Below are 21,567 nucleotides of genomic sequence, written 5' to 3' on the forward strand. Positions count from 1 at the left end.
AGAGTTGTTCAGTTTCCATTTAAACAAAAAAAATTTTTTCTTTTTCTCAAGTGGAGAGGACTCTATTTGTGCAACTGTGTTTTGATTAGGGAGCTGGGCCTGATAGCAGACTCTGCATCCTTCCTGCTTCTCCTCCCCTTCTTACCCTTCCTTCCCTTCTTCCCCTCCTTCTCTCCTCCCCCCTCCTCCTCTTCCTCTCCTCTCCCTCCTCCTCCCTCCTCTAGAGACAAATGGTTTCCTGTTGGAGGAGAGCTGGCTGAGTCCCTTTGTGTATCTTGCTTGTAAAGAATGACCTGTGAAGTTCTGGCTCATTTTCTCAGTGCCCCAAGGAGAGTGCTTATTAATGTGATCCTGTGGCGTGAGATGCCTGGAAAGCTCCCGCCCCACCCTCAGCACCTCCCAAGCATCATTGGGTAATGGTGGAGAATATTCCTTGACTTCTCTGCTGTCCTAAATTGGACCTGAGAGGCCACGGGCTTGCTCTGTCCCTCCCTGTGGGTCCACAAACAAATTGGCCCCATTCAGATATTTTCGAGGGACACTGAGCAGCTTGATTAGTCCCCTACTGAAATCAGCTTAACGTGATAGCTGAAGAAGCTTGGCGCAGGACTTGAGAACCGTGAAAAACCACTTGATGTGAGAGGCAGGCTCTTTGGGTGGCTTTTTTTTTTTTTAAACGTTTAGGTTTTTTAGTCTCTGGCCCAATACACTGGGGTAGATACCACAAGCAGGCGGCAAGTAAAGCTGCTTTGTCTTTGAAGAGAGTGATTTTTTCCTTCCTCAAAAGATTGTATTAGTGTATAAAGCATCCAGATAATGACCCAAAGCACTCACAAAATGAACACACACACACACACACACCAATGTGCATATGAGCATCTCTCCTGATACCCTTGCCAACAGAGAGACCTGCTCCTGACTCACAGGAGGCTTTTGTCATACTTTGAACTTTCTGGAAACAGATTGGTATAGTGTGTGCTTTTTGGTCAGTGTTTTTTGGCAGACAACTTTTCCATCCCCTCCATTTCCTACCAACCTGCATTTTTTATTAAGAGAATGATAGCCAGGCATGATGGCACTGCTTACAATCCCAGCGATTGGGGATGGGGCAGGTGAGTTGTTCAAGGTTCTTGGGGCACATAGTAGGTGGGAGGGGTGGCTCAGTGGATAAAACACTTGTCGCATAAGCCCCAGGGCCAGACTCCATATTCCTAGTACAATGATTAAGGAAGACACTGAATGTCAACATCTGCTCCCATTCAGAGTCTTGCACATACATGTATGTACACCTGCACACATGTGCATCATACACTCTGAAAAAATAAGAGGTAAGAATGGAAGTTTAGCTGTGTTCATTACTCTTCCATTTTGATGACCAAATATCTGCCAGAAGCAAGTTAAGAGAAGGCTTTGTTTTAGATCACAGTCCAATACAGTGAAGAGGGTGTGGCCACAGGAGCATGAGGCCACATGCCACCTTGTGTCCACAATTAGGAAGCAAGAGAGACTGTGGGGTTCCCTGCAGGCCAGGCCTCACAGCCAGCAAGGAAACATCCACTTGAGGTGAGGAATGAAACTCAGTTTAGCACCATTTTAACAGGCATTGAGTTAAAAGCTTCCAGAGTCTGACCTTGTAGTTTATTGTTCTTGCTCACTTAAGGACAATAAAACTTTGGGGGAAAGTCTCCATGTACAGTTACTGCAGCAAAGCTTCAAAGATGGCTGCATAGAAACTCCCTTGTGAAGTACGAATCTATAGCAAAGTGCCTGTGGCCTTTACGATAAGCACGAGTTTTATTGACTGAGAAGAGCAGAGCTCAGTAAGGGTCTAGGAGGAAGGGTTCATAACAAGCAAGATGGGTTCTAGTCACTGAGAGACAAAGCTCAGGATTAGAGCCTAACCAGTGCTCAGGACTTGGGGGGATTCAGGTGAAGCCTGGCTCCACAGAACATCAAAAGATGACCAGGTTGTTAGAGCACTCCAGCCTTCTAGGTGAAAAGGTATCATATCCTTCCCTTGAAGAAACAAACAAAACCAGTGAGTTGGATAATTCTGGTTCCTCCAGTGCTTTCTCTAAGCCGTGTCTCTTACAAGAGGTGAATGCTGGTGTTCAGCTTACCCCTTCTTTTTCCTTTTTATTTTGTCTAGGACTCCAGCCCTTGGGAGGGTGCTGCCCTCATTCAAAATGGGTCTTCCCTCTTCAGTTAAACTACTCTAGAAACTCCCTCGTGACATGCCCAGAGGTGTGTCTCCTAGGTGACTCCACGTCCAGCCACATTGACCATGACAGTTGGCCATGGTAGTTGTCTTTTCCTGGCCCCTGGGTGATGGCTGAGCTCTACAAGGCTTTGACAGAGGCCCATCCAGGCTTTATAAAATGTATAGGACTCTCCTGACACACAAGAAAGTTGACCTGTAGGTCCCTGAAAGAGCCTGACTGACAGAACTTAGATGCCTGTAATCTGACAACCTTTGCCCGAATGCCTCAGAAAGATCCTGCAGCAAAACAACCCAAACATCCAGACCATGTTTCATCTTGTGGACTAAGCAGCTAGTGTTTCTGTCTTTGAGGAGTATACTCCGAACTCTGAAGTACAGGGGAGCAGAAGCCCCTGAGCACATGCGCCTAGGTGTGTGTGCCCTTCTCCAGGTCTGCATTTGGAAGTTCATGGTTCTCTGGGGTTCTTGAGTTCTTCCTTTTTCCTCTTTGCGGAAGATCAAAACTAGAGCAGGGAACTAGAAAAGGCTGGCCTTGGGAGTCCTCTGAGTGAGGTAAGGGAGAGAGGGAGCCCAAAGCTTCAGCCACTGGTCTTGCCCATCCGTTCAGGCTTTTGGTGCCCCTCTCTCAGTCTTCAGCCTCCTATTTTTTTTTTAAGGTTTATTTTTATTACTTTATCTATGTGTATTTGTGTGTAGTGGGTGGTATATGCCCATGAATACAAGTTCCCACAGAGGTCAGAGTGTCATATGCCCCTGGAGCTGGGGTTACAGGCAGTTGTAAGCAGCTTGCTGTGAGCGCTGGGAACTGAACTTCTGTCCTCACGAAGAGCAGTATGTGCTCTTAACCACTGAGCCATCTTTCTGCCCCCAGGCCTTCTAGTTTCTAATAAGGTCTCTTTTTGCAAGGGGGGGGGGCGTTCAAGGATGTTCAACCCTTATGCCCTGGGAGATGAACTGCTGCTTAGAGGAAGTTGAGCAAGAAGGCATTACCTGAGGTGTAGCCTAGGAAAAAGCTTCCTTCATCTCCCTCCACTCAGTTTCTGTGGCCCTCAGCTAGGTGGTGACAGGAAAATTGTGTCTGCTGCTGTTATTTGTGACATAGTCACACTGTCCATCTTCTTCAGCCAAGCAGGTGCTTCTGGAACACAGACTGTGCAGAGCACACTGGGATCAGAGCCAGCAAGGAAGTGCTTGCTCTTGCTACGGCCTAAGGTAGTAGGCACAAGCCAGGCCATGAGGTCGTGGTAGGCTCTCCATCCAGAGGGAGGACCTGAAAGTTAGGAGGGTCTGACTACACCCTCATGCTGTCTGCCTTCCCCTTGGCTAAGTGTCTCATCTCCTCTGAACCTGATGTTTTCTGCCTATAAATGAGGACAGCCTAATAACAGGCCCCGAAAATCACGTATAGGTTGCCTTTATTAGGCACCAGCAGGGTTCTGGGTACAGGAGACACTTACCCATGCTGGCTTTCTTTCTCTTTCCACTTTTTATTAAAATGAAAGTTTGTTTACCCTCTAAACAGGAAATTAGAAAGAATCATCAAACTCAGGAAACAATGCTCGATACGTCTCGAGAGTTAGCTGCATCCTGCAATACTTTACTGAGGATGATGCTGGCTGCCTTCCAGCTTAGCTCTTTGGTCCCTCTGTGGCTCCAGTTCAATAATGAGAGGCAGCCAGTGATGGGTACGGAAGCTGTTATCTGAAACAAAGACCTCTGTAGTGTGCCTGGGGCTCACTGTTGCTAAACTCCATCTTGGCACAGACTGTGATTAAGATTCTTTTCAGCATCCAGGATTGATCTGGAGTTGGGAACATGTTTTTATGCATGCAAACTCCAAGCTCTAGCAACCTTGCCAAACCTGTAGGGAGCTGCAACAGCCAAGCAGTGGGGCTTCAGACGGGGCTGCAGGACACCTTTGGCATAGTGGATCTTAGCTTCCCCTTTAGGTGATCTGATCTTGGCACCAAAGTTAGTTTTACTGAGCACAGGTGGAAACACGGCCAGGACAGTGGTCAGAGAGAAAGCCCCCCCCCCTTCCCTGATCTATTTATTTTGTATCCAACTGGGCAAATTCCACTGAAAATAATTGAATTCACCTGAAAGGTGTTACACCATCTGCATTTTTTGGTTTTACAGCGTGTTTGAGTTCCTCTCTCTTTCCCTCTCTCCCCTCCCTTCCTCCCTCTTTCCCTCTCTCCTTTTCTCCCTCCCCTTCTCCTCTGTGCATTGTAGCTTTTCCACCAGGCTCTAGAGCCAAAATAAACCAGAACAGAGTCTTGGCTTTTCTCTTTGGTGCTTGTGAGGCTGCGCCATCTCTGAGTCTTGGTTATCTTATCTGGAAAGTGCTAGAAGGCAGCCGATGGCAGTGACACCAAAATGAGCTGCCATGGGACTGGCGAAAAGACTCAGCATGTAGACCTGACAGGTGCCTGTGCACGGGAATGCCCTGCACCCTCACCCAGCATGACAAGGGTAAGCCTGCCACCACATGAAGGGCAGACTAAGTATGAAGAGCTCTGGTGTAAAACTGGAGTCATTTTTTAGCTAAAATGACAACCCAATCCAGGGATCCATCCTTGCTCTGCCATCAGACACCTCTGATCCCTCCCAGAGTATACCTTCCTCCAGCACAGCTGAGAGCCACCACCAGAAACCTCCAGGGACATGGTCATTGGAGTTGCAACACCCTGAGCTAGGAAAAGCAGCTTTGTGGTGGCACTCCTTCCGAGGATGGTCACACTCCTGTGGTGGCACTCCTTCCGAGAATGGTCACACTCCTCAGGTGGCAGAAAGCCAGGCCCACCTCGTGAACTAACCTCTCACATTTGTTTCTGCTTGGTGCATTTCCTGCAGGCCCTCATATGTCTGATGAAGTGTGGCTTCACTGCACACGCAGAGTGCTGAGACAGCCACAGGGCTGCCAACCCTCTCCACTCCCTTCCCACCCCGCCACCCCCATGCCCCACCCCTGCCATAGCCCTGTGTCTCACCTTACATGCTGTATATGAATACTGCAGAGCTTGTCCATAACTTTGAACTCTTACACACAGCCAACTGTGTGACATGTGGTGGAGAAAGTGTTTGTCATCGGGAAGCTCATCCCTGTCATCCCAAAGGCCAGCTTGGGCTACAGAGTGAATCCCTGTCTCAAAATAAACTAACATTGGTGGCATGAATTTGTACATGCAAAAAAAATTTTTTTAGACCTTTATTTCATAGCATGAATAAAGATTAGCCATGGGGCTGGTGAGATGGCTTGACTCCTGGTGGGAGCCTGTGGCCTATGTTGCTGCTGGCCTTCGTGCTCTCTCTGTCCGTCTCTCTCTCTCTCTCTCTCTCTGTCTGTCTTCTTCTTTTCCAGCTCTCCTTTTCAGCCCCTACACTAGGTCTGTTTTCTCCCTTTCCACCAGCTCTGCTCCCCACCTCTCCTTATAAACACAGCAGAGAGCACTCCCACAGAACAGAAATGAAAACAGAAGCTAGTGAGCCAGCACAGAATGGAGACTCAGCTGTGTAGGCCACTTTCAACAGCTTTTTAAATTGAACTGTGTTGAATCTGATTGCTTTAAAAGAACTCAGTAAGAAAGTAACTTAGGTGTGTGTGAGGCACACTGAACAGACATTCATCTTGTCTTTTTTATTTTATTTATTTATTTGGGTGCATGTGCATGGGTGTGAATGTGAGCCATGGCATGCATATGGTGGTCAGCGGCAAGTGTGTAGGAGTCAGTTCTCTCCTACCATGTTGATCCCAGGGGCCCAAGGTAGGTCGTCAGGCTTGGCAGCCAGTGTACCTGCTGCTGAGCCATGTCACAGGCCCCCGAGCTTGCATTTAAACCTGGACCTCCTGGAGCTCATGAGGACCTCAATAGTGTCCTTTGTGACTTGCACTTGAGGTCCTTTCAGCCACATTGGTGGCTTCTCCTGGTTCCTGATTAGCCGACTTTCCACCTTGAATTTGCCATTCTTTCTAGTTTGTGAAATGGCCACCACATGCCTTAGAGGCAGAAACTAAAAGTCCCATGTTCAAAGGTTTCCAACGAGTCGGTCAGTTTTGACTTAACACTTGTGCCAGGTAGTTTCATGTGAACTTGACACAAGCTGAAGTCATTTGAGAAGAGGGAACCTTAATTAAAAAAATGCCTTCATATGACTAGGCTATACACAAACCTGTAGAACATTTTCTTAATTAATGATTGATGAGAGAGGGCCCAGCCCATTGTGGGTGGTGCAGTCCCTGGGCTGGTGGTCCTGGGCTCTATAAGAAAGCAGGCTGAGCAAGCCGCGGGGAGCAATGCAGTTAGCAGCACCCCTGCATCAGCTCCTGCCTCCAGGTCTGTGCCCTGCTTGGGTTCCTGCCCTCACTGCTTTTGATGATGAACTGTGATATGGATGTGTGTGCGAAATGAACCCTTTCCTCCCCAGCTTGCTTTTGGTCGCAGTATCTCATCACAGAAATAGTAACCCTGACTAAGACAAGGCTCTTTTGCTCTGGCACTGAAAAGGCCTCTGGAAATGGCCTGTGGGCATTCTCAAGATTAGGTGTTCGGAGGTGAGACTACACTTTCCATCAGGCTGTTGGTTGCAGCACAGGAAACTGGAGTGCATCAGGCTTTGTGTTCATCTGGATTTAGGTATTTGATCAAGATGGCAATGGGTGAAGAGAGTTAAACTGAAAACAAACCCACAGCATGGCTGTGTGTGCCTGTAGCCCTCACGTAACAGAGACAAGCAGAACCCGAGAGCTTGCTGTTGTGGTTGGAGGGTGATGTGAGACACCTGATCTCCTCTGGCATCTGCATGCCTGTACATAAGCATGGGCACTGCAGGGGTGGGGGCACTATTTAAATGAAGTGATGAGAGTTAATCAGGAGAGGCTGTGCTCAGCAAATCTGAACCCTCTATTCAGTCCCTAGCACTAAATAGGAAAAGAAAAGAAAAATTATGAGGAGACATAAAAGACAAAAGCTGTTACCTGAAAAGAGGGTGCCAGGGAGCCAGATGCTGTCTGGGTTCTGAAGGTCCACAAGTGTGCCTGGTTGGTTTTTGTCAACTTCACACCAGCCCAAGACATATGTGAGGAGAAAGGATGACAGTTGAGGGAAAGTCTCCATAAGATTGGCTGGTGGGCAAGCCTGTAGGGCATTTTCTTGATTGAGGATTGGTATGGAAGGACCCAGCCTACTGTGGGTGGTGCCATCTCATGGGCAGGTGGCTTTGGGTTGAAGGGCTGGAGAGATGGCTCAGAGGTTAAGAGCACCATCTGGTCTTCCAAAGGTCCCGAGTTCAATTCCCACCAACCACATGGTGGCTCACGACCATCTATAATGAGATCTAGTGCCCTCTTCTGGCATGTAGGTAGGTCTACACACAGGCAAAACACTGTATACATAATAAATAAATTATTTTTTAAAAAGTCCAGCTGAGCAAGCCTTGCCAAGCAAGCATCCCTCCATGGTTTCTGCTTCAGTGCCTGCCTCCAGCCCTCTCCCTGAGTGCCTCCCATGACTTCCTTTGGTGATATGGGACTATGAACTGAAATAAACCTTTTCCTCCCCCAATATTCTTTTGGTCCTGGTGTTTCTTACAGCAGCAGGAAACTAACTGAGATGCCCACCTTTGCCCATGGTGTCCATGACAGCAGTAGGGCTCTGAGACAGGACCTTTTTGAAACAGAGCTTTAGGCTTCCTGCCTACCACTCCAGGCTGCTTCACCTTTCTGAGCCTATGTTTCATTAACTTAAAACAGAAAGTTCTGGCGTCAATTAAATGAACTTTCAAGAAGATTTGTGTTATCTTGCTTACTGCAGATGCTGGCTTCTGTAGAAACGCTCAGGGTTTTACCATTGCAAGTTGTACATTGCAAGTTGTATGTATGTACATACATACAAGAGGCTGCAGCCATGGTGGGTGGAGCTCACAAACTATGTGGTGGATTTACTGGTCGCAATCAGATGTTTCTGCTCCAGGTGGAGCTGTTTCCCCATCAATGGTGTGATTGCACCATTTTTGTTTGTGGGGTCTGCATTCGGCAGCTAGTCACTGAGCTTACCTTTAGTCTCTGCCTTCTGTTATTCCAAGTTGACTGCCCTTGAGAAGCCAGTGTAGAGTTGTGGATTGCATGCTTACCCCTGGCCTCTGTATTTCCATAGGAGAAGCAAGGCAGAGCAGCCTAAATGCCTGAGTTTTGTTCTGTTCTGTGATGCTGGGGTGGAACCCCGCCCCTCTGTTACACCCAGGCTTGCAGACATTTCTTAAAGCAGTGCTTTATGTTCATTTTGTTTCTGAGACAGGGTCTCATGTAGCCCAGGCTTGCCTTAGACTTACTATGTAGCCAAGGATGACTTTAGACTCCAGATCCTCCTGCTTCCACCTCCTTGGTGCTGGGATCTGAAGTGTATCTGAGGTGTGCACCACCAAGCCTGGTTTTATGCCATGCTGGTAATGGGACCTAGGGTCTGGTGCATCTAGCCGAGGATTCTGCCAACTGAGCCACACCCCAGCCCTGAGACAGTGCTCTAGATCTCCCACCTTGCTTTTCATGTTTTTAAGTAAACTCGCTTTTAGGCCTCAAATATAGTTCTCTCCCAAACCTATTATAGTTCCGGGGGTGAGGTGGGGTGCTTACATTCACAAAATTGCCTGTGTGGGGACCCCTAATAACCATTTCCTCCTCCTTGTCACCCACCGGCCATGCATCTTTATAGATGTGTTGATCCCTTGCCTAATGAGTAATTGTTCTGTTTGTTTTCAGATCCGGGGATTTCTATCACGGTTCGATAATGTCCTTCCTGTCAGCCTGGCATTTGACAAATGTACAGCCTGTTCGCCCAAAGTAAGTCATTTTACCTCTGAACAGTTAACCTCAACCTAACCCACCAGGGCCTGCAGGATGTATGTGTGTGTGTGTGTGTACACGTGTGGACGTGTGTGTGTGTGTGTGGGCATGTGTGCATGTAGAGGAAGGAGAGCCTGGGAGGCTTGGTCCTGCTGTTGTTGATCTGCACTCGTCTTCAGAGATGCCAGCCTTGGAAACCTCCGGTTCTAGTATGCAGAGAGAAACAGAGCTGGATGTTGGGTCTGTATTTGCATTGTAGTACTTTCAACTCAAACGTGAACTTCTCCCGAGGTTTCCAGTTCCTCTCCTGTGAGTTTTCTTCCTTCCGCCTACTGAACAGAGCGGGTTTTAAGCTTTCCCCAGAAAGTGGGGGATTTCAGGCCGTCTGGCTGTGAGTGTTTTGGAGATGTTCCTAATACAAAGGAAAAGCAGGCAGAGCTGAGGGGCCTAGATCGGGAGGGAGGCCGGAACCCTGCCCCTTCCTCTTTGATCTTTCCAGTGGCTCTAAAAATAGAGCAGGGCTGTTGTCCATTGTAATGAGAACCGGCTGATGAATCGCAAAACTACATGGCATCTCAGTTTTTAATAGCCTCTGAGTTATTCTCGCATGTGTACTGTACGTGACAGCTGATCTCCTTTGGATGTCTCTTTAGCCAGTGTTTTCAACCTTCCTAATGTTGTGTCCCTTTAATACAGCTCCTCGTGTTGTGGTGACTCGCCTAAACAAAATAATTTTTGTTGCTACTTCATAACTATAACTTTGCTACTGCTATGAATCATAATTTAATATCTGATATGCAGGATATCTGATACGTAACCTCTGTGAAAGGGTAATTTGACCCCCAAAGGGGTTGCACCCCACAGGTTGAGAACCATTTTTTTAAGCCTTCAACCTGGCCCTTTCTTCTATTTGGAGTGCTATGCAGAATAACTTGTGCGGGTCACTCATCCTGAACTGGCATTTCTCAGTTAAAGATCTGAGGTTTCCCTGCTGCGCCTGCTGCTATGGACCTGAGGGATTCTAGGAAAAGGTCTGCTCAGAGCTGAAAAGCTTCCAATGCACACTTCACAGTCTCCTTCGAGAGGCTGAGTCCTGACCTGTTTGCCTAACAGTGGAATTTGGGGTCGATAAACTACCATGATGAGTTTGGTTAAATCTAGACACTTCCAAGTGGAGAGTGGTTTGTTTGCTTTTCTGCCCTGCTTCATTGTTGGGCATCTCAAGTGCCTGGCTGAGATTTTAAAGCTTATAATTTGTGGGTAAATGACCTCTGAGCTCATTCTTGTTGTTTCTCAAAGTATCCTGTGTCCTCTTTGGCAGGACCCTGAGGGTGGCAGTGTGCACATCTGTCTGTGGACACACAGGTCTCAGGATTGTGTGCTCCTTCGTGGAAATGACTTACTGTGTCTGTCCATCTTTCAGTTCATCTATTGGTCTCCAAATAACTTGGCAGGATTATTTTCAAATCAAATTCTTTTTCTTGCTTATACCAGAAGCTTCTCTGTGGCTTTAAGTAGGTCTAGCTCATCAATGAAACGAAGAGAGTTGGGTTCTCAGAGAGAAATGCGAGCACTTGCCTCTGCTCTGTTTCTAATTAAACTGGTCATGAGATACTGTCTATAAAGAACCTCAGGCGCACCTCAGACTGCCCCTCCTTATTCTTTAAGAGAAAATAGCTTTTTGTTTTCCATCCTCCCTCCTTGTAAGCATCAGATTAAACACAGGTATGGTGTCTTTGTTAGCAGAGTCATTTCCTGTCAGTGGCCGTTCAGAGAGTCCTGCATTACACAAACTTGCCAGGCGAGTTAATACAAACTGACGTGAATTTTCACAGCTGCGCCGTTCCCATAGCGATCACTTTTCATGTGGTCTGGCTATTGGGTTTCCTTTGTGCCGAGAAGGTTGCACCTCCTTCCAGTAGAAGCCCCTCGGTTGCTTTCTTGGCCCTCTTCCCTGTCATTCGCCATCATCTGCAGGCCAAGCGTTGATACTTCAAAATGACAATTCCAATTATGCCTCCTCGCTCTAGGAGAATGTTTTCTTAGCGCTTACTCAGCATGATGTTTTTTATACTGAGTCATGTCTGAATTGCTGCTGTTTGAGTCAAGATTCTTTGGAGGTAAAAGTGAGTTCTAGAGATTTTTTTCTTTGATATTCATGAAGCCATTTTTTAAAAAAATTCCTCCTTGAGAATTTCAAACATGTTTACAATGATACATGATCTTATCTTCTGTTTTCCTCTTCAACTCCGCTTAAATCATCCCCCAACATAACCCCTTCTCAACTACATGCTTTCCCCCATAACCTTCTCAGTCCCTTTAGCACCCTTCCATAGTGCCATGGGTGTGGGGTATGGGTGGGAAACCTGTCAGTGGCCACACAGTCATAAAAGAGGGATTCTCTCTCCCTCGCAGTGCTCAACTGCCAATAGCTCCCCAGTAAGGGATGGAGGACTGGGTCATACCTTACCCAGGTCTCCTGCAGGTAACCATAGCTTCTCTGAGTTCATGAATGTAATCACCACCTCAGGTCCAGGATTCCACAGTTCAGGACTCTCCTCATCCCCCAGCACTTAGTCCTTTGTGCTGCCTGTCCTGCCGTCTTCCCCTGCCATTGTGGAGGTGGTGGTATTTAGAAGGGGGGGCCCACTGAGGACTGGGCCTCTGTCTGGTGTTCCCATGAAGCGATGGTTACTTTTGGTGCTTTCCAGTCTCTGCACCTTCACCACCACCACTATCACCCGCCCCCAGAAGAAAGACTTACTCCACTCCTGCTTGATTCAGCTTCCAGTTTAGAAAGGGGAGCTGGGGAAGCGGAGTAGGAAGCCTCCTGTTTACTAAACAGTGATACTGACAGTAGCCCAAAGAAGGACTAAGGACTAAGGACGAAGCCTCTGCTCCTGTGTCTGGGAAGGTGGCATCATTGTCCCTGTCGGCATGTCCTAGCCTGTTTAATCTTGGGACAGAGCTAGGTGAATTGCTCCATTCACCTATTTGCAGGGAGGTGTGGGTGCTGAGGGGTTGTTTACATCTTAAATTCTCTTTCATCACCTCACAGAGCTTCCTCAATTGGTGGCATCTGCTGCCGGAACTTGAAGAGGCTTTTTTTGTTGTTGTTGATATGTTCGATTGCATTTCAATTTTGGAGTGTTATGAACTTCTGGTGGTCCAACAGTTGTGACTGTGAACCAGGAACTAGAAATGCTGTTCCCAGAATACATTGAGGTAATTTATTACCAACAGTCTGTCTCTTTAATTTCTTCCTCCCTTTTATTTCTAATTAGAATTTTCTTGAGTAACTTTGTATTTGGACACAATTTTTAAAAGATTTTTTTTTTTTAATTTTAAATTAAGTGTGTAGGGGTGGGAGAGTGCAGAGCTCACTGGCCATTACAGACGGTTGTGAGCAGCCTAATGTGTGTGCTGGGAGCTGAACCTCAGTCCTCTGCAAGAACAGCCAGTGTCCTTCACCACTGAGCATCTCTCTAGTTGTTCTGATACACTTTCAAGCTAACAGAAAATGGGGCAGGAGAGACGGCTGAGCAGTCAGGAGTGTTGCTCTTGCAGAGGACCTAGGTTCAATTCCTAGCATGTGTATGGTGGCTTATAAATCCAGTTCTATAGAATCTGACCCCTTCTCTGGCCTCTGCAGGCACCAGGTGTGGCGCACATACAACCAGGCAAAATAGTCGAATACATAAAGTAAATAAATCTTAAAAAAAAAAGAAAGGAAGGAAGAAAAAGAGGGAAGGAGAGGAAAGAAGGAAGCAAAGAAAGAAAGAAAGGAAGGAAGGAAGGAAGGAAGGAAGGAAGGAAAAAGACAAATTTATAGAAAACTGCAGCATCAGCTCCTGCGTGGCCCTTACCAGAGTCTCTGTGGTTTCTAGTGGTTTCTGCCGTCCTCCCCTCTGCTGCCCCTCCTCCTCAGCTCTGCCCATTCTGGTTTCTGTGTTGCATTTCCCAGAGTCAACAGGGAATTGTTCCCTCGCAACCAAACATTTGCCTACGAACTTCCTAAGAACACAGGCCCACTCTCACCACCACAGCACACACACAGGCCCACTCTCACCACCACAGCACACACACAGGCCCACTCTCACCACCACAGCACACACACAGGCCCACTCTCACCACCACAGCACACACACAGGCCCACTCTCACCACCACAGCACACACACAGGCCCACTCTCACCACCACAGCACACACACAGGCCCACTCTCACTACCACAGCACACACACAGGCCCACTCTCACCACCACAGCACACACACAGGCCCACTCTCACCACCACAGCACACACACAGGCCCACTCTCACCACCACACGCCACAGCACACACACAGGCCCACTCTCACCACCACAGCACACACACAGGCCCACTCTCACCACCACAGCACACACACAGGCCCACTCTCACCACCACAGCACACACACAGGCCCACTCTCACCACCACAGCACACACACAGGCCCACTCTCACTACCACAGCACACACACAGGCCCACTCTCACCACCACAGCACACACACAGGCCCACTCTCACCACCACAGCACACACACAGGCCCACTCTCACCACCACAGCACACACACAGGCCCACTCTCACTACCACAGCACACACACAGGCCCACTCTCACCACCACAGCACACACACAGGCCCACTCTCACCACCACAGGATACAGGAAAGGAGCCTGCTGAGTGTTAGCATCCACTATACCCAACCTAAAGCTGCATTTTAGACATTGCCTCTGTCCTGGAGAGTTCTCAATGGGCTTTCCCTTTTCCTCCTCCTCAGAGCAGGCCCGTGTGTGCTGTGGTGTTTGCATTATATCCCTCCGACTGTAAGAGGTCTCTTTCTTCTCCTTTCTCTTGGCTATGCCCTTTTGAGGCCTTGCCTGTTGTTTGTAGACTCTCCCTTGGTTTGGAGCTGTCTAATGTGCCCTGGTACCTGGAAGCATGTGACATGTGTATCACCACTGGTGATGTTAATTCCCTCTTTCTGTGGGTAGTTCCCTTCTCCAACAGGGAGAAACCAGGTCCCTCATCCTGAAGAGATGGATGTGCCTGCTCTCATCTAGAGTTTGCAGAAGTTCAAAACTGCCAGTCCCTGCTAATTCAGAAAACAGTGCTGGAGAGATGGCTTAGTCATTAAAGTGATTAGAGCAGGGACAGCTTCAGATTCAATGGAAGACCCTGCCACAAAACCAAGGTGGAACGTGATAGAGGAAAACAACCCAGTATTAACCTCTAGCCACCACATGCATACACACATTCATGTACAGGTACCCACGGGCCCATATGTACACACATACACACACATATACACACAGACACAAACACACAAACACATACATTATTATAAAATGCAAGGTTTTTACTATGCCTGCCCTTGTTCTGAATAATGCCACAGAGACCTTTATATTTATTAAAAGCTTCAGGCACAATAGCTGGGCAGATACTCTGGTATTCTAACCTGATAATACTGGCCTGGCCAACTTCCCAGCCACATGGCCCATCAAATGCCATCTTAGTCTTTCCCTGGCTGCTCCTTCTCCATCCATGTCCATCCATCCACCTCTACTCTACTCCCACTGGTCCCCACCAGAGATGCTCTCCCTGGGATCAGAAGTTCTGCCTTATCCTCTCCTGCCCAGCCATTGGCTGTTTAGCTCTTTATTTAACCAATCAGAAAGTGATGGAGAACAATGTTTATAACAAACCAAGACAGGAGGTGCTCTGTAATAATGACAATGCTAAAGTCTCAACTGCAACCAGATCTCTGAATACAGAAAGCATCATTTGAATACACAGTTCACAAAAACATCCTCCAACATATTATATATAACACTCCAAAAGAAAATGAGCATAGTGGCAGAATTTAATCTTTGTTGTAGTTCTCTTTTCCCTGTTGGCTAAATAGAGTGGGATGCTTTCCCTCTAAAGCCATTTGTAACATTGACTAGAAGGCTGCAGTAAGAAAGGCAAGAAGAAAATGGCTGCCAGCTAATGATATCAGCCTGTGACCTGGTGTTCATCACTAGAACTTTCTAGTCTCTTCCACGGGAGGGTAGGGTGTCTCATAAGGGGAATGTTATTTTTCTTTAAGGAGTCCAGACACATCTAGTGTTTCCATAGCAGCAGCTTAGTTTCTGGAGCCCAGAAGTTGGCCAGAAGCTTCTTCAATAGCTGCAGAGTGAGGTGTGGGGCTGTTCCTGAGGGGGCAGAATTCCTGAGCACGCTCATCCGAGTAGCAGTGTGCAGTAAGCTTGTTCTTGCTGCACGGTTCCGTCACCCACAGCATCTGTGACATGACAGAGACACCTCTTGGGAGGAAACAGGCATCAAGCCTGGCTTGCGTACCATCTGGGACCCGTGTCCTACACAGATGTAGCAAGATGTGCCCAGAAATCTGATCTTGAGGTTTTAATTAGTGATGATCAAGGCTAATAATATTCTCATATGGTGATGACCATGTGGAGGGGCTTCTGTTGATGGCTTGTAAGACAACTTCTGAGTTGTTGAGATGAGCATCCTGGGGAGTGGGAGGGAAAAGAAGGATTAGTGTAACAGCCACCAGCTGGTGTCATCAGATGGCAAATGGTTTGCTTCTGCTTTTCTCACTGCAGCCTGCCTCATTGATCCTGGGGTATAATACAACCCCGCCTTTCTCCTGTTGTACAGTTACCTGTGATGGAAGAAGCATAAGGGCTGGGAGTAGCTCAGTTGGAAAATGAATTGCTGTGCAAGGGCAAGGACCTGAGTTCAAACTCACAGAACCCACACAAAGCAGCATGGCTAGTGCACGTGTGTAATGCCATCACCTCTGGGACAATGGAAGGCAGAGAATCTCTAAAAGCTCACAGGAAACCTGGCATACACAAGGATAGACAACATGAGACCCTGTGTCAAACATGGTGGAAGGTGAGACTGGCACTGAGATGTCATGGCATGTATGGGCCCACATTCACATGATCATGCATACTCACACATATCATATACCACACACACAAAAAAAGATTTTTAAAAGAATCACGAAATACTAGAACTAACCTGCTCCATATAAACTTTCTTTTAGAAGGAGCCCTGACCACAGCAACCTATTACCTGAGCACTCTGTGCACATAACCTTAGAAGACAAAAGGGCTAACCTTAGAGTTAAAGGGAAGGGTCAGCGTCTCCGTGCTCAGCAGCAGGCACTCACCACTGGTATGTGCCAGAGGCACACAGCTCTGTGCCAGAGCACATTGCTACTACTTACCTCTGAAGCTTCCCCAAGAGGCATGTGAGTAGAAAGATTGGTGCCCTCGGGAGGTGGTGGAGCCTTGGAGGGGATGCTGGACCCCTCCTCTTGCTCTCCTTTTTGCTTTTGACAATGAGGTAAGGGTCTTTCTGCCATCAACTCCTACCATAATACAACCACCTGACCTCACCCCCAGAAACAATGGGCCAACTGACCATGAATTGAAGCTTCTAAAACTACCTGTCACAACAAATCTCCTTTTAAAACTGATTGTCTCAAGTATTTTGTTACAGTACCTGGAAGCTGACTAGCACAATGGTCAAAAGAAACACTGTGCTATGCTTTTAATTCCAACATTCTAGAGGTAGAAGCAGGAAGCTCTCTGTGAGGTCAAGGCCAAATTGGTTTACATAGTGAGTTCTAGAGCAGCCAGGGCTACATAGAGACATCCTGTCTTAATAAAATAGCATTATCCTCAAGAAATGTGACTTGCTAGGGCTGGAGAGATGCTTAGCAGTTAAAAGGACTTGCTGTCCTTGAGTTTGGTTCCTAGCACCCACCTACCTGTAACCCCAGCTCCAGGGGGCCCAGCACGCTCTTCTGGCCTCAGTAGGCACCTACACTCATGTGCACATACTTACACACATATCCATAATTAAAATAAATCTAAATAAAAGAGAAAGAAAGGAGATGCACAGAGTGAGACAGCCTGTCAGACAATGATGCTGCCACCTTGTGTCCTGCTCTGCATTAGGGTTCACACCCCCTCCCCATGTCTTTACAACCCAATTGTTTTTATAAGTGAGGCTACCCGAGGAGGATTTGTTGAAAGTCACTTCTGAGCTGAGGTGAAAAGACAGATGGGAGAGAAAATAAGCGCAATTCCAGGCAAGAAGTGTGGGTTTACATAATGGCCAGAGAAAATACCACATGCTCAAGAAGTTGTTGGGTACCCACTGGTATAACCTTAACAAGTATGGCCAGTTGCCTCCACAGCCAACATTTCCCAAGATGGAATGTGTTCTTCTGTTTTGAATCTTACAGTTCCATATAAAACTCTCTCGCCTCCGCCTGGAGCTTAGGGGCTTTCCCAGTCATGGCACTCAGCAGCCACATTAGGGGATTCCCAGTGTCCGGGCTCTGTTCACTCCCTCGCCTGCTGAGTGACCCCAAGCTAGGTGCTTCTGCTGCATCTGAGTCAGCTAGATGAGATAGTGCTGGCTCTCACCTCATTCCCTCTTCAGGTTACTTGCTTCTGCACTTCATATTACAGTTCTTTCCGTCTTTGTTTCACAGGCAATTTTATTTTGTGTCCCGTGCTGGGGGTGGAAGCTAGAGCCTCTGGCATGCTTCATCACCAAACCATTCCCTAGCCAGCACTCCATTTTAACTACAGAAAAGTACAAAACTATATTTAAGGAGAAGGGTCAGTGGCTGTTAACCTGCCATTGTGATCTGTGCGTAGTGCCCGGGATTTGTCAGAAAAAGCACATGCACATAATGATGTGTAGCTGGTCCTTTCAGTTCCTGCTATTAGTTTGAAATGAGCTTCAGGTAGGGGGATTAGAGCTCAGCGTCAAGCATCCTCCCTGCTTCTCAGCTCTTTACAGGGACTAGCCAGCACCTAATCGGAAGAGCTCCTAAGGGCTTATGCCAGGAGTTTCTGCATAGAGCTTCTCAGTGGCAAGTATTACTCAAAACAGAGCTGCAGCCAGGGTTTTCTTCCACTTTCCAAAAGGGACATAAATCTCTGGTTGGGAAAATGATGAGTAACCCCCACCCCTATCCACCCACCCCCACACACACCCTGGTCCTCTTTTCCTATCTCACCCAGCAAAGCCTCTGGCTTTCTGTTCAAGCAGGTGATGGGATCCATATGTGTGGCCGTATAGTGTAAATTGTATCCCACCTCTCCTCTTTAGCAACTCGTGTTTCTCCCATCTCCAGAGCTGCTGGGCTCCCAGAAGGAGCAGGGATGTCCCTTCAGAGCCAGGCAGCAGTGCTCAGCTGTAAGCCCTAACCTCAGAGCTCTTGGCTCTTCCTCCTTTCTGGAAAATCTCGAATGTTTTCTCCCTTTGCTTCAATTTCCTCATCCATAGAGCAGGGAAAATATTTTGTGTTTCTCAGGGAAATTGCAATGGCTGACGCATATCCAGTTTCTCGGGCCAGGCACCAGGGCCTTTGCCCACTCCTGGGACTGGTGTTGACACCAGAAACAGGAAGAAAACAAAGACCACTGTGCTGGCCTGAAGTTTCCCTGTGTGTGTGGTATCTCCTTAGCTGCACCGTCTCTCCACAGACAGGCGCAAGGACAGAGTCCAGGATCTGGAAGTCAAGGCTCAAGGTTGCCATGGTTTTAAAAAATGGCAGAAAACTTGCCCCCATGTTCCCTGACTGCCCTCTTGGAAAACCCTCCTTAGGATCACAGAGGGGCTCAGCCTAGCCCTCCCCACTGACTTCTGGTCCTCTGGCACCTCTGGGCATCAGCAGAGGCCACACTGCTTTCCTGACACCCAGAGTCACCTGAGCAGGTGGTTCCCTTCAGGCTTCCTCCCGTCTCTTATGCAGACCACAAGATACAGGGCTGTGATCTTTTTCCTGGTTCTACTGATTGCCAGGCCAGCTCATCTAAACGGCATTGAAATACTAGACTTTTTTTTTTTTTATTAGAAATAATCGAATTCACTTTTAGCCTCCATCCCAGATCTATTTATCCTTTGATTCTGTAGTCTTTTGGGTCTCAGACCAGTGTTCATGTTACTGAAAGCAGCGACCTTTGGAAAATGTACAGCCACTGTAGCTTTGCCGAGTGTTTCAGTGGCTTTCTGCCGTCATCCTGATGGGACACCCGGCCCTCTGAGGCCTGCTATGGTAGCATGCCCAGGTTCTCCTGGAAAAGTGACTAGAGCCTAGTTCTACATGACACTGAAGACTTTGGAAAGGTACCAGATCTCTCTGGGGGCTCATTTTCTTTAACCACAAGAAACTATGATGGACTTGTCTATCACTGAGTGTGTCTTATACTCAGCTGCAGCCAACTGGGTGCCAGGAGAAGGCAGTAACCCTGCTTAGAGTTCTTTGGGTCAGTTCCTCCCCCTGAGAGCACAGAGCCCTGGCCATCTCATTTCATGTTCCATATTCCCTTTGTTATTTGTGTGATATGGAGGAAGGACAGAAGGGCTAGGTGGGAGCTGCAATCTCAAATAAGGGACACAGCCACTTGAACTGGGAAGCTTTTAAGTACATGTATGTTTATACCTAAGTAGCTTTTATAATATAGGTGAGTTTATATGCACAGCATGCATGGGGGGCTCTTGGAGGCCAGAGTAGGGCATTGGTTCCTTCAGAACTAAAGTTACAGGCAGTTGTGAGCCTCCATGTGGGTGCTATGAATTGAACCCCATTCCTCTGCAAGAATAGCAGGTCCTCTTAACTGCTGAACCTTCCCTCCAACCCCTTATTTATTATGTTCATGTGTATATGGGTGGACCTTGTGTACACAGGAGGCAGCAGAAGCCAGAAGGGGGCATTAGGTCCCCTGGAGCTGAAGTTAGAGGTGGTTGTGAGATTACCTTAGAGGTGCTGGGAAAGAGAACATAAGCCCCTGCAGGAATAGTAAGCACCCTTAGTCAGTGAGTGATATCTCCAGCCCCAATATAACTATTTAAATGGAGTATTTGTAATATCCAAAGACATATTTATATGAGCTTACTTTACTGACTATTAAAGCAGTTCAGTTAAGTAATTTTATGAAGCCCAAGTGAGCTACAGAGGGAGACCTTGTTTTAAAACACTATAAATAAATCATCATCTAATAATTATAGAATTTTCTGGTTGTTTTGTTTTTGTGTTTTGAGATAGGGTTTCTTTGTGTAGCTCTGGCTCTCCTGGTACTCACTTTGTAGAGCAGGCTGGCCTCGAACTTACAGAGATCTGCCTGCCTCTGCCTCCCAAGTGCTTGTATTACAGGCGTGCACCACCATGCCAGGCTAATTCATGGAGGTTTTTTGGATGATAGCATGGTGAGTTTCCATTGATGTCCTTCTGAGTATGACAGTAAACTACATAGTGGTACCTTCCTATGCATGAGACCCTTTAATCATTTTTAGCATAGGCTGCAGGGGATAGCTAGGTCCTAGCACATGTCAAGTGTGAGGAGAAACGACAAGCAATAGCTCATGGATAGATTTATAAGCAGTACAAAGTGAGAATACAGGAAGTCAGGCCACTGCTCTTGGGGTCTCTGTCTGGTGGAATGGTGACCACCCAGCATGACAGTGCAGTGCCCTTTGCTGGTTGGTGTCCAGGTAGGGACATGGCCTTGCAGTGTTCTGTTTGTCCAGCAGAGTCCCCTCAGCTTTTACCTTCCTATCTGCTTTAGTGACGCCTTTGATGACCTCTTCCTCTCTTGGAAGATCATGTCCAGAATTCGCCAAAACAAGCTGCCTTTGGGAGTTACCAGAGTTGGCTTAACGTTGAATTCAAGGGCATTCCAGCAATGACGTCTCAGAAGGCTTTGCTTGCTTCCCTGCAGGGTTCTGAAATGCCCTCTTACTGTCCTGTGCTGCCTGCTAGTTCTTTCTCTTTAAACGAATGCCCTTCCTCCTTACATTTGTTTGCTTTGTTTGCATATGTGTAGGCACAGGAGTGGAAGTCAGAGATCGACTGCTAGAGTTGATGCTCCTCTCACCGTACAGTTCCCAGGGTTGAACTCAGGTCAGTGAGGCAAGATGCAAGTGCTAGGCATGTGCCTATTGCCTGTGGAGGCCAGAAGAGGGTGTTGGGTCCCTTGGAAATGGAGTTACAAGCAGCTGTTAGCCACCATATGGATGCTAGAACTGAGTCTGGGTCCCTAGAAAGAGCAGTGAGTGCTTGTAACCACTGACCCAGATCTCCAGCTCCTAAAAAAGTTTGCTATAAGACAGTCTTGCTACCCAGGATTCCCTCAATCTCAAGGCCATCCATCCTACCTCTGCAAATAGTTTGAGACTGCATATTGTGAATAAACAGAAGGAGCAATTGTCTAGAAATTTACATTTAAAGGTAATGGCAAAACCTAAAACAGCAGATATGTGTGAATAAGTGGCCATCAGTTAAAAGGACCTCACAGTTTCCTTTGTCCTTGGCTGTCTCTTTTGTCTGTGTGTTTTATTTCCATGAAGCCAACTGATCACAGATTAGAACTATTTGGAAAACAATTAGTCTGTACTGAAGGTACACAGGCTTTCCTTACAAGTACCCGGTACCTAGCATTTGCATCTTGTCAG

The 21,567-nt window shown here is 47.3% G+C and overlaps 1 protein-coding gene across 1 annotated transcript in view; it reads left to right on the forward strand.

Annotated features, from left to right (window-relative positions):
* Window positions 1-21,567, forward strand: part of Atg7 (autophagy related 7) — a 220,649-nt gene that overhangs the window by 82,919 nt on the left and 116,163 nt on the right. The window contains exon 17 of the mRNA XM_051155105.1: window positions 8,979-9,059. Coding sequence (XP_051011062.1) covers window positions 8,979-9,059 — 81 coding nt within the window. The remainder of the gene's footprint in view (window positions 1-8,978; window positions 9,060-21,567) is intronic.

This window comes from Acomys russatus, chromosome 13 (genome assembly GCF_903995435.1).
Source record: "Acomys russatus chromosome 13, mAcoRus1.1, whole genome shotgun sequence".
NCBI lineage: Eukaryota > Metazoa > Chordata > Mammalia > Rodentia > Muridae > Acomys > Acomys russatus.